The sequence below is a fragment of the Puma concolor genome, chromosome C1, assembly GCF_028749965.1.
Source record: "Puma concolor isolate L17-30 chromosome C1, mPumCon1.1.hap2, whole genome shotgun sequence".
Taxonomy (NCBI): Eukaryota; Metazoa; Chordata; class Mammalia; order Carnivora; family Felidae; genus Puma; species Puma concolor.
The window spans coordinates 151614769-151627761 of NC_141674.1; the positions used below are offsets into that span (position 1 = coordinate 151614769).

Genomic DNA, 12993 nt, shown 5'->3' on the forward strand with positions numbered 1-12993 from the left:
TTCAATTAGAAGTCACCAAGCAGCTCTTTCAATTTACTAAAAAGTTGGATGAGTTGGACTTCATTAAAATTAAAAATTTCTGCTCTGCAAAAGATAATGTGAAGAGAATAAAAACACAAGCCACAGACTGGGAGAAAATGCTTGCAAAAGATACATCTGATAAAAGACTGTTAGACAAAATACACAAAGAACTCTAAGTTCAACAACAAGAAAACTAAAAACCCAAATTTTATATTATTTTATTTTATTTTATTTTATTTTATTTTTATTTTTTCAATATATGAAATTTATTGTCAAATTGGTTTCCATACAACACCCAGTGCTCATCCCAAAAGGTGCCCTCCTCAATACCCATCACCCACCCTCCCCGCTCTCCCACCCCCCATCAACCCTCAGTTTGTTCTCAGTTTTTAAGAGTCTCTTATGCTTTGGCTCTCTCCCACTCTAACCTCTTTTTTTTTTCCTTCCCCTCCCCCATGGGTTTCTGTTAAGTTTCTCAGGATCCATATAAGAGTGAAACCATATGGTATCTTTCTCTGTATGGCTTATAAAAACCCAAATTTTAAATGGGTCAAAGACCCTAACAGATATCTCACCAGAGAAGATGTATGTATGGATGGCAAATAAGCATATGAAAAGATGCTCCACATCATATGTCATCAAGGAAGTGAAAATTAAAACACAGTGAGATATACTACATGCTTGTTAGAATGGCTGAAATCCAGAACGCTGACAACACGAAATGTTGACAGGGATGTGGAGCAACAGGAACTCTCATTCATTGCTGGTGGGCATACATTGCTGGTGGTCCAGTCACTTTGGAACATAGTTTGATAGCTTCCAACAAAACTAAACATATTAAGGGTGCCTGGGTGGCTCAGTTGGTCAAGCGTCCTACTCTTGGTTTCAGCTGAGGTCATGATCTCATGGTTCTTGAGACCGAGCCACTGGTTGGGCTCTGTGCTGACAGCATGGAGCCTGCTTGGGATTCTCTCTCTCCCTCTCTCTCTCTGCCCCCCCCCATAAGTAAGTAAACATTTTAAAAAAACATACTAAAAATATATATGATCCAGCAATTCCACTCCTTTGTATTTACCTAAAGGCGTTGAAAACTTATGTCCACACAAAAACCTGCATACTATGTTATAGCAGCTTTATTTGTAATCACCAAAAATTGAAAGCAACCAAGATGTCCTTCAGTAGGTTATTGGATAAATAAACTGGCACGCCCAAGCAATGTAATACTATTCAGTGCTAAAAAGAAATAAACTGCCAAGCCATGAAAAGACATGGAAGAAACTGAAATGTTTATTACTAAATGAAAGGAGTCCATCTGAAAAGGCTACATACCTTTTTATTCCAACCATATGACATTATAGAAAAGGCAAAACTATGGAGACAGTAAAAAGATTAGTGGTTGCCTGGGACTGGGGGTGGAATGGATGAATAGGTGGAGCACAGAGGATTTTTAGGGCAGTGAAACTACTCTACTATAGTATGATACTATAATGATGGATACATGTCATTATCTATCTGTCCAAACTCATAGAATGTACAACATGAAGACTGACCCCTAAAATAAACTATGGACTTTGGATGATAATATTACGTTGATGTAGACTCATCAGTTGTGACAAATGTACCACTTGGTGGGAGATGTTGATAATGGAAGAGGCTTATGCATATATTGTACTTTCCACTCAATTTTGCTATAAACCCAAAACTGCCATAAAAAATAAATTCTTTTAAAAAAGTGTTTTACTGTCATGTTTAACTCAATTACTACTTACTACAGAAACTTTTCAACTGATCACAATGTTATATACAAGATGTTTCTGTTTGTTTAAATGTTTTTTGCAATATATTTTGGCTTTAACTTTTAAAAGTAAGCTCAATATTTAAAAATGCACTGCAACTTGGCAGGCTTTTAAAAGGCTTAAGGAAAGTAATGCAAATAACCATGGCTCAGAAGTGTAAGAAGAAAGTGAGGCAACCAGAACCTGATCCTCCTGCTCTAACAAAGAAAAACTACAATCCCAGGGAGCAAGATGCTGAGTTCCCATGAGAAGATACCACCTTCTAAGTTATATGGGACCATGTGACCAGAAAAAAGGGAGCTCAAGAATTCCAGGGCTGGGCTTGAATCTTCAGAATGAAGAAAGAATCACTGACTGAAGACCTGTTCAGGCATGGCTTGGCCAAGATCCCTAGGACAAGAAAATTCTCAATTGCAGAAGATTTTGCCAAGTCTATGGATAGAGAACCTATGTTCTAGAGCAGGCTGTACCTGATAACAGCCTATAGTATTCACAGTCATTTTATTTATTTATTTATTTGTTTTTAATTTTTATTTATTTATTTTGAGAGAGAGAGAAAGAGTGTGAGCAGGGGAGGGGAGTAGAGAGAGAGAGAGAGAGAATCTCAAGCAGGCTTGACATTGTCAGCACAGAGCCCAAGGCAGGGCCCTATCCCATGACCCTGGGATCATGACCTGAGCTGAAATCTAGAGTAAGATGCTCATCCCACTGAGCCACAACTGCTCATTTTAATCCTATCAAACTGTTACTTCAATGTCCTTAGTATGCTTGTGCTTGGTGATGACATCTTTTTCAAACAGCATCAACCCATGTAAGATATGTACAAAAGCAGTGAGAGTTCTAAAAATATTTTTAGGGGCACCTGGATGGCTCAATCGATTAAGCACCCAACTTTGGCTCAGGTCATGATCTTTCAGTTCGTGGGTTCGAGCCCTGTGTCGGGCTGTGTGCTGATAGGAGCCTGGAGCCTGCTTCAGATTCTGTTGTCTCCCTCTCTCTCTGCCCCTCCCCCGCTCATGCTCTGCCTCTCTCTCTCTCTCTCTCTCTCTCAAAAATAAATATTTATATAATAAAAATATTTTTTAAATTAAATAAATAAATAGGTAATTAATATGGAAGCTTCTGAGAGTGCTATATGCATTCAGTCAGATGCAATTATGCTCCAGTCAATGTGGAAAGTCCTAGACTTCAATGCTGTCAGGAAGCTTCCACATGTGCAGTAGTTTCATGCAAAGAATCCCAGGGAAAACCTTGATGGTGGCAAGAAGCCAGCCTGACATGAGGCTGTCAGGACAATATCTTTCATTTGCAGAACATTCTAAAATTTACCATGTGCTTTTGCTTACATTATTGGATTGACCATCCAGCGAAGGAGGTTATCACTGTCTCCATTTGTCAGATAAGATATTAAGGTTCATTAGGTTAAGCAACTTGCCTGAACCAGTAGGTATCAGAGCTAAAACTGGGAGTTCCAACATTTCTAGATGTAATGTCTAAAATTTCTATCTTGGGGGGCGCCTGGGTGGCGCAGTCAGTTAAGCGTCCGACTTCAGCCAGGTCACGATCTCGGTCCGTGAGTTCGAGCCCCGCGTCGGGCTCTGGGCTGATGGCTCGGAGCCTGGAGCCTGTTTCCGATTCTGTGTCTCCCTCTCTCTCTGCCCCTCCCCCGTTCATGCTCTGTCTCTCTCTGTCCCAAAAATAAATAAAAAACGTTGAAAAAAAAATTTTTTTAAATTTCTATCTTGGAGAATATTCAGGCATGCCGAGGAAATGGAATAATGGGGAAGTCTTAATTCATGAGAATTTTCTATGAAGTTCTGCTTGTATTTACCAACTATCCAACTTTAACAAGTATATTTAGTGAAAGGTGTTACAGTTAGGAAAAAGCCAAATGGGTGTGTGTGTGTGTGTAGTGCTTCTCAGTGTGGACCCTAACCACCTTAATCACATTCACATGAGGATTCGATAAAAATGCAAGTTCCAGGCTTCCGCCCACAACCCAGTTTGCTCTGAACTTTAAGATCTCTAGGGGTGAATTGGTAAATCTACGTCTTTAACAAGTCTGTCAGATGATCACGTGTATGCTAACCCACTTACAGGGTGATGTTAAACCTGGTTATTTTCTCTTTAGGAAAAATTCTAACCAAGGCCGGCAGGTGACCTTTAACCTTGACATTGATGGTTTTTGGATGCCGTCCTTTTTCCTTTCCCCGAGAGACGGGACGGGGCGGGGCTTGGACGGGCGGGGCTTGGACGGGCGGGGCGAGTGTGGGTGGGGCGAGAGGGGTCTGGTTCGGCCTGGCAGGGTGGAGGGTGAAGGGTTAAAAGCTCCGCGCGCAGGCGCTGCCCTCTGAACAGGAACGGAAAGCAACTTCCGGTCGGTTCACTCGGCCGGGCGCCGCGGATCCCGGGCGCGGAATCCCTGAACTGTGAGTAAGAAACTTCGCGAGCGAGTTCGTCTTTCGGAACCCGTCGAACACAATGGCGGGGAACTTGTGTGTGTGAGCGAGGGCGGTGCGCTGGTAGTACTGGTGCCGCAGGGAAAGAAGCCGAAGAGCTGCGGAGACAACCAGCTCTCAAGAGTGGAGAGGGACGTTGTGCGAGAGAAACCACCCGGGTGTACGTCCCAGAGCGGACCCGGGAGGGGTTTTCCGGGCCCGCGACGTCAGCACTGCAACGCTGTCCCCGCCGTGACGCTCCGTGGGGAGGGATCCTGCCCAGCTCCGCGTCCAGCGCTCGCGCCGACTTGACCTATTCGCCGGGAGACAGGGGAGGCAGGGCTTGCGATGTCTGGGTGAGCAGTGGGTCCCGGCACGAGTGTCCCAGACTCCCTTCGGGGCAAGGGTTGTCTTCCGGAAGCTAGTATTATCGTGGTTATTCTTTCGAAAACTTTTAAATAGGTCTTTCTGTTCTTCCCAAGGTTGTTGCATAATTCCGCTCTCTGCTTTCCTGTGGGGTGTCATCATAGCCGTGTCAATGAGAAGTGGGGTAACTTCCCCGAGGGTGACGGAGAGAATGGGTGGGCGAGGCGGAAAAAGCAAAAGCATACCCTACCCGCAGTGGGAACCAGGCGTTACTTAGGGTCTCCACTCTCGTGTGAACAGAAACAACGAGTTACAGGTGTAAACAGCTGTGCTTGTCAAGCGAAGAACGTAGGGAGAAGATACTCAAACCAAGGAGTGGGTGTGTCCCTTGTTACACTGTAACAAGCAAAAGTAGAGCAGCCTTGCTATGTAAAGTGTCATTTATCTCACCGATGCTTTTGACAAGTTATCCTAAGGGAAAAAGGGTAGTAACAGAAGTGAAGTGATATGAAAATGTAGGAAAATAAAATGATCTTCCTGCTTACCATGGTTGGAATACACATTTCAAATGTAGCAGAGAAGCAAGTACTGTATTCTGTTGAAAAATTATTTTCTCATCATTTGGAAGGGGTGGAAAACCCCAAAATGATACAACCATGTATAAAGCCATCAATTTCTAAAGAAAATGAAACGTTCTCAGGTCTTTCTCCAGTCGTAGGTACTCCAAGACCGTCTACATCTCTCTTACATGCACAAAACATGTTATTTCGTTCTCTTGTGAAAGTGAGATTGTATATACATACTATTCTGTTTTCTGAGTTTTCAGACCAAAAACTATATGGTGCAAGTCTTGCCATGCATAGCTCTATTTTATCTTAATGTCAGCATGGTATTCCTCTAAGAGCATATACCATAACATAGTTAACCATCTCTTAATGTGGCTTGTCCCTATATTTTGCCCATTATTATTCAAAATTATTTATCTGTATTTGATTAGAGTACAGATATATTAATCCTTAATGAAATATATGGCAGATATTTTCAAGAACTGTCAGTCTTTTGGTTTAAAATGCCCAGGTTTTGTTTTTGTTTTTTATCACTTAAGGCAGTTCCTACTCAAAAATTATTAAAATATTTTCCTATATTGCCTGTTAATTATTTTATAGTTTTTTATGCTCTACTCTTTAAAACATCTGAAAATTATTTTTGTACATTATATAAGATAGGGATTTAGCCTTTTTTTTCTGAACTCATTTGTTAAGATCAATTTTTCCTGACTAGAAATACTACCTTAGTATAATAAATTTACATGGGTCTTTTATTATTATTATTATTATTATTATTATTATTCTGTTGCTTTGTTCTATTTGTCTCTCCCTATGCAAATACCAATCTCTTTGATTCTGGCATTTTTTAAGTAATTCCTACAGCAAGTCCTTCTTCATTTATCTTTTTCAAATTTTCTTGAATATTATTGCACTCATTTTGACATAAAATTTAAAGTAAACTGTTTATGTTTCATTAAAATAATCCTTTGGTCTGTTTTAGCTAAAATATTCACTAATACTTTGTGGCTGGTATGTAGGTGAGTGATTATACATCTGGCCGATTTTCTAAATTTATTAGTTTTAATAAATTGTCCCCCTTGAATTTTCTAGGAAAACAATCATTTAAACATAGTCTTATCTTTCTTTATACTTTTTTTCTTTCTTTGGTTTAATGAATTGCTAGTTTCTTCAGCCTAGTGCTATGTAATCCAGCCTAGTTATATGTAATAACAGTGATTCTGGCCGTCCTTTTCTTATTTCTTAGTTTTTGGATACTTTTACCATGTCATCATTAAATATGGCATTTACTATTAATTTCCAATAAGTTCTGTTTATCAAGGAAGTGTCTTTATATTTCTAGCTTACTAGGATTTTTCGAAAGAGTGGATTTTGGATCAAGGTGTGTGTGTGTGTGTGTGTGTGTGTGTGTGTGTGTGTGTGTGTGTTTACATTGGCTAGCATATTGCGAGCAATTTTGAATAATGTTGAGTGTTCATTTGGTCTGTATATTTCTTGTTGTTAAGATGATGTCTTCTCATTACTACTTAACTAAACATTTTTATGAAGAGTGAAAGTTGAGTTTTGTCATATGGCTTTTAGGCATCTGTCGTGACCTATTGTGTGCTTTTCTTTGACCTATTAGGATGATGGGTTATTTTAGTTGATTTCCAGTTTGTGAACCAACCTTACAGTTGATCATGGTGTAATATTTAAGCATATAGGTTCCTTTTTGGTAACATTTTTACTTAAAATCAGTAATTGGGTGTCATCTATAGTCCTCTTCTTCTGTATTATCTTTGCTAGAGTTTGATATCAGGGTTATGATGGTTTCCTAAAAAGAACTGAGAAGAGTTCCTTCTTTCTCTGCTCTGAAGTAGTTTAAAGAGCATAAGAGCTCTCTATTCTTTGAAGGTTCCTTTTTGGTAACATTTTTACTTAAAATCAGTAATTGGGTGTCATCTATAGTCCTCTTCTTCTGTATTATCTTTGCTAGAGTTTGATATCAGGGTTATGATGGTTTCCTAAAAAGAACTGAGAAGAGTTCCTTCTTTCTCTGCTCTGAAGTAGTTTAAAGAGCATAAGAGCTCTCTATTCTTTGAAGATCTGAAAGAATTAACTCATGAAACCATCTTGGCCTGAAAGTACTATTGTTCTTAAAATAGCAACATCCACAGAAAAAGGCTCAGAACTTTAAAAAGCTAACAATCAGAAACTCCTCAGAGTAAATCCAAATAAATGAAAGAGTCTAAAATACCCGTATGTTGAGAACAAAGAAGAATTCTGTGTTTATCCTAGTCCTTTCTCTCCCCCACCTCTTTTTTTTTTTTTTTTCATGGTCAGAGAAAATGCTATAGGTAGGCTGAGGCTGATAATAAAAGGTATTGCTGTCCTTTCCTCTATTTCAGTTATACTATAAAGAAAGTAAAGGGTGTTGCTTCTACATGGGCAAGTTCTTCTATGCCTTGAAGGAAACCAGGAATGACACTCAACTGGGAAAGCATCAGTTTCACTTTGTTGTCATTAGCTTCCCAATTTTGTTGGGAAATTTCTTTCTTTAGAGGTAATAACCAAGCTTACATGCTACTGTAGCCAAATCCCATAAGAGGGTTTCAAAATGAGTTGGTGAAAAAAACATACAAGCTCAGCATGCCTGTACTTATTTAATATGAAGTGAAAATTATTAACACAGTCCAGATATGTGTGTGACACGTGCACACACATAGAACAGGGATGGCTTTTAACAAGTACAAACCACCAAAGGCCACCTTTTTTCTAGACTAATAGTTTACTGTTTATATGTGGATAATAGTGTATTTTGTACTCTTTGGTAGAGTTATTACCTTTTTTTTTTTTTTAAATAGGCTTCACGCCCAGTGCAGAATCCAACGCGAGGCTTGAACTCCTGCCCCTACAATTAAGACCTGAGCTCAGATCAAGAGTCTGACACTCAACCGACTGAGCCACCAGGTGCCCCGAGTTATTACCTTTTATAAATGATTGCTCCAGACACTTTTTGATCACTGTCAAGAATATGACCTTAGGCGGGTAATGTCATATAACAGTATACATCTGTAAACTATGGAGGACTTTAAGACACTCGTAAGTGCTGTTTACAGAGAGATGCAGTCATTATCTGAATGCTTGCATATTTGAGTATTTTAACTGACTTTGTATCAATCTAGAAAAAAATAATTATTGACATGATTTGGGAGTGTGCCTTATAACAACGAAAGACTTTGCATGCTTTTTAAAATTGTGCTCATTATCTAAAAGTAAATGGTAAATAAAAATAGATAGCCTGTGATATAAAACTTCACTATTCTAACTGTTCTGATGTGATGCATTAACTGATTAGCTGTTAACTACTGTTTGGTTTTTTGTTTTCTAACACCTTATAAACATCTGTATTACTGTTTAATTTCACCTAGTTTGTGTTTCATTATATCAAGACAAGTTTGGGTTTCTGGTTCCTGTAGGATTTATGTTGTGGCTGCCATTCCCTTTTACTTGTGTCCCCACCCCCCCCACCCCCCAATCTTCTATGCTTGCTGCTGTGGTTTTCAGTCATGGGTAGAGGGAAAGAGGAGGCTATTATCTAGAATAGGTAACAAAAATCTCTTTATAGTCTGGGACCAAGATTCTGAGTCGTCTTCAAAAAAGGCTAGCAGAGAATATAAAATGAACTGCCTTGTGGGTGGATGGCTAATTAGTGTACAGTCTTTTGAACTAGGTGCAATATTTGACACTGTTCAAAAAAATTGAGAAGGACTGGAACTAGGTTCTTTGAAACTGAAAACAAGCCTTTGAGACCTGTATAATACATATGTCATAGTTTTTCAATCCCCAGTCTATAAAAACATTTTTTTAAATTATGGCAAGATACATATTACATGAAATTACCATCATAACTATTTCTAAGTACAGTTTGGTAGGGTTTAATGCATTTGCATTGTTGTGCAACCAAGAAAAACATTTAAGGGACTTACTCTTTTAAGAAAAAGAGTCTGGGAAGTAAATAATGATAATCATTTATCTCACAAGGGAGATGTCCTGTATAGTAACTTGATAGTAACCTGAGTTTTCTTTCTTTTACGCAGGGATACTCTCTTTGATAGTAATTATCAATACTAAATTATGAGAATAAACTGAGCAGTGGTAATCTGAAGTTGCTTTCACTTACTACCAACAGTTTTGCTTTGCAAAGAAAAAAAAAGTGTTGAAAGTAGATTGTGAACACAAGGTCTATCTTTTCAAGTCATTTCAGTAAGGCACTAACTGGGAATTGAGTGGACTAAGAAAAATAATGTAAGTTCCATTTTGATTGTTACTCAAGAAGTTGAAGTTATAAGAATCTTTGAAACATTTGCGTAGAATGAGTTATAGAAAATTATTCTCTGGAACAGCAGAACAAACACAACTAGGTAATTTGCTAGGGAGAGTGACTTGTTAAAAGGACAGAAATCAGGGACTCAGATCTGTTTAAGAAAATATTTCAGATTGCTTGAATAAAATGAACTATTGTGGGATATTTAAATGCATTTACTGTTCATGGCCATTTGTTATGTAGCATTTACTATAATATAATTTCATGATTTCATATATTTGCTGTCTCTAAACTAGAAATATCTTTCCATTGATATTGATGTTTCTTGGTTTTTTAGAATCCTTATCTCCTTTTTGATTAACGTTTAAATCTCACAGATCCTAGGACATTTCATATTTGCTCCTCTTTCCCACACAGTCTTCTTTCTCTTGTAGTTCCCCCATCCAAGAATATTCTGCAGAGCACTGCTTTATATGACTTAAGAAAACAGATTTTTAATATTAAACAGTCATTTTAAACTGCATAAACCTCACCCCCACCCACCATTTCCAGATTTTAACATGGCCCTAATGCAGGAGAGGATACCCCTTAGGAAGCTGAGCAAGCTAACTGAGCAGTGCCATGTTTCTGTTCACATCGGGGTGGAATACCACATGTCATGTCCCGTTTTCTTTTGGTGTTACACTGATTGTACACTTCAACTCACAAAATTTGATAAACAGCCTGAGAGAAAGAAGTACTACTGGAGAAAAAAAGGAAGTAAAGCAAAGCTGAAATACATGGGTGTGGTCTTTGGCTGTGAAATCTTTCAACTCTTAAAAGATAGCACAAAAAGTTTCACGAAGTTTTAACATCCAGCAAAATGGAAACCTGGTCTGGGGAGCTTTTGGTTTGATGAGTAGGGAGTTGTCTTACCTTGTTTATCGTGATGCATTTAGCTAACTACCAGCTTATGGAAAAAATACAAAATCTAACTTCTAACACTGCTGGCTCAATGATATTTAAGTTTCTATTATTTCAGCTGCCTGACTGTAACACACTAACACTTGAGGTACAGCGTGCTATGGGTATATTGGAAAGTGAGACTACAAATGCAAACTGTCATTTTGGGAAATTGGCTGCTTATGTTAGGGAACTCTTAAAAGTGGGAAATGATTATAACTAAATGTTAGGAGTGACAGTTCTTATCCATTTCCCTTCTTCAAGTAGGGAAAACACACATACTTTTGCGTGTCTTTAAAATTTTACCCTAACTATGTAAGACAGAGGATGTCCTTTTGTTTAAGGGTACGTACTCCCGTTATTGACTCGTACTTTTGTTTCTGATACTAATTGTGGGTAAGGAGGCTAATACAGAACTAAAATACAGAAAAGACAGGGTGTATCTCTCACGAATTTATTTATCTCTTTTGCTAAGGTGGCAACTTTTCTGAAATAGAATGTGAATGCTTATTACTATTCGTACCTCAGAGGGTTGGAAAAGCAGGCGACTTTCTTTTCTAGGACAGAGTGGAAGAGGTAACTCAAGGTGATTTCCTCCCCCTGTCCCGAAACTGCAATGGATTTGAAGTGCCTTCTTACCACAAGTGTGAACCCTGGCAGAACACTTACATAGAAGTAGAATAGTCTCAGCAGTGGGGGAAACCCAGCAGAGGGGCCTTTCCCACCTTCCAAATCACCCATATTGTCTCTACTACTCCACAAAAAATAGACCTTATTAAAGCATTATAAATCATTCTGGGTGGAGGCGGTGGGAATCTGATACCTATAAGCCGGTGATTCTTTTCAAACTTGAAATCCCAAAATATATAACTAATCAAAGTTAAGTTATTCTGGTTGAGCTGGGCAGTTGGTGGTGGAATGTTGTTTGGTTCACATACGCCCAGCCTCAGTAGAGCTCTGGAAGCACTACCACTTTGATTACTATTTTATTTTCTTCAGGATTGGTTAACTGTCACTTAGAGAATAATATTGGTTACCAAAGACAGCAAGCTTAAGATATTTTATCTATGAAGTAAGAGAAGTTCATTTAAAAAGAAGGTGGGTGGGAGGAATTAGAGTAACACTTAAGAAGAATCAACATCCTGATAGAGGAGTCCCACAAGGGAATACAGAAAGAATGAAATTGGCCAAAAAATATTTTAAGAAAATTTCCCAGAACTGAAGGATGAACTTCCAGGTGAGTTAAGTATAAGATCAGGAATCAAAATGGCTCTAGACTTCAACAAAAACAAATCGAAGCTAGAAGAGAGCATAGCAAAGCTTTCAAAATTCTGTGGAAAAATTGCTTCCAACTTAGAATTTTTAACCTGGCAAACTATCAGTTAAATCTGAGGGTAGAGTAAAGGTAATTTCAGTGATGCAAGGTCTCAAAAAATTTTCTTTGCAAACACTTTCTCAGGAAGCTGTTGGAGGGTTTAGTCCACCAAATGGGATGAGTAAAACAAGAAAGATGAAAATTTGGGATACTGAAAATGAGGGATTCAGCTAGAGAGAGAGAGATGAACAAAGGGAATCCTCAAAATCAAGGTGAAAGAAGGTCTTGAGATGAAGGTTTACCTTCAGGCATAGAGATCAACAAATCTAGACTGAAGTCACAAAATTCACGGGGAGTTCCTCTAAGAAGATGAAAATGGTAGGGTAACTGAAGTGTCTGAATGGATTGTATTAGTATGATGGGAAATAAAGCAAATAAAGTTTTTTCAGGGAAAGGTGTTTCAGGGAAGGGAAAGGAGTCATAGTATGGCTTACCAGTGAATAACATTGCATAGTTATAAGAAAGTAAAGCTGAATGTTTATCTAACTATCCTCTTTTTAGAAGATATAACTATTTTGGGAGAATGGGGGGAGTATAAAGTTGCAGGTCAGGGCCAGGGAGTGGGGGGTTAAAAAGAGCTGAATCCTTACTTTGCATAGTGGGAAGAAAAGTAAAACTGAAAAATCAATAGTAGCAACATTAGCATGTTTGGAGATACAGAGATAAATACCAAAAAGAACCAAAAGAACTGAAAATTGTTGCCAAGGTGAAGCAGGAAATGGGGAGGGGAAAGAAGAGAGCAAGGGACTTAATGTTTTTCTTAAGCCTTGTGAAGCTCTTTGACTCATTAAAATATAGATATGTATCTCTGTGGTTAAAAATAAAGACTAAATTAGAATAAAATGAGCTAGAGATTGGACTTTCATATTGGAGAGACCTGGAGTTATCTGGGTCTTCCATTTTCTAATTCTTTGACCTTAGTCAACTTACATAAATTTGAGGCTCAGTATCCTTATGTAGAAAGGGAAGGCAATTTGTGATCCTGCAATAGAAAAATTAAAATAAGGTACTTTATATAAAGCACCTTATATAAATTTAATTAAATTAAATTTAAATTAAATTTAAATTAAAATAAGGTACTTTATATAAAGCACTTTATATAAAGCAAGTAATATTACCTCAGTAGGTATCGATCCTTACCCCCATCCCTGATGTTCTCTGTGAGGAAATACCTCCTTCATTG

General features: G+C 38.2%; 1 protein-coding gene across 3 annotated transcripts in view; it reads left to right on the plus strand.

The window, feature by feature from the left end:
- TANK (TRAF family member associated NFKB activator) overlaps window positions 1-12993 on the plus strand; it is a 95258-nt gene that overhangs the window by 11279 nt on the left and 70986 nt on the right. The window contains exon 1 of one of the 3 annotated variants that reach the window (XM_025912451.2): window positions 4092-4246. The exons of 1 other annotated variant lie outside the window; for it this stretch is intronic. Coding sequence is in view for 1 of the 2 variants with exons in the window: in XM_025912450.2 (XP_025768235.1) it covers window positions 4604-4611 (8 nt within the window). In the remaining variant the exon portion in view is untranslated. One more of the 3 variants, XM_025912450.2, reaches the window with a different exon arrangement.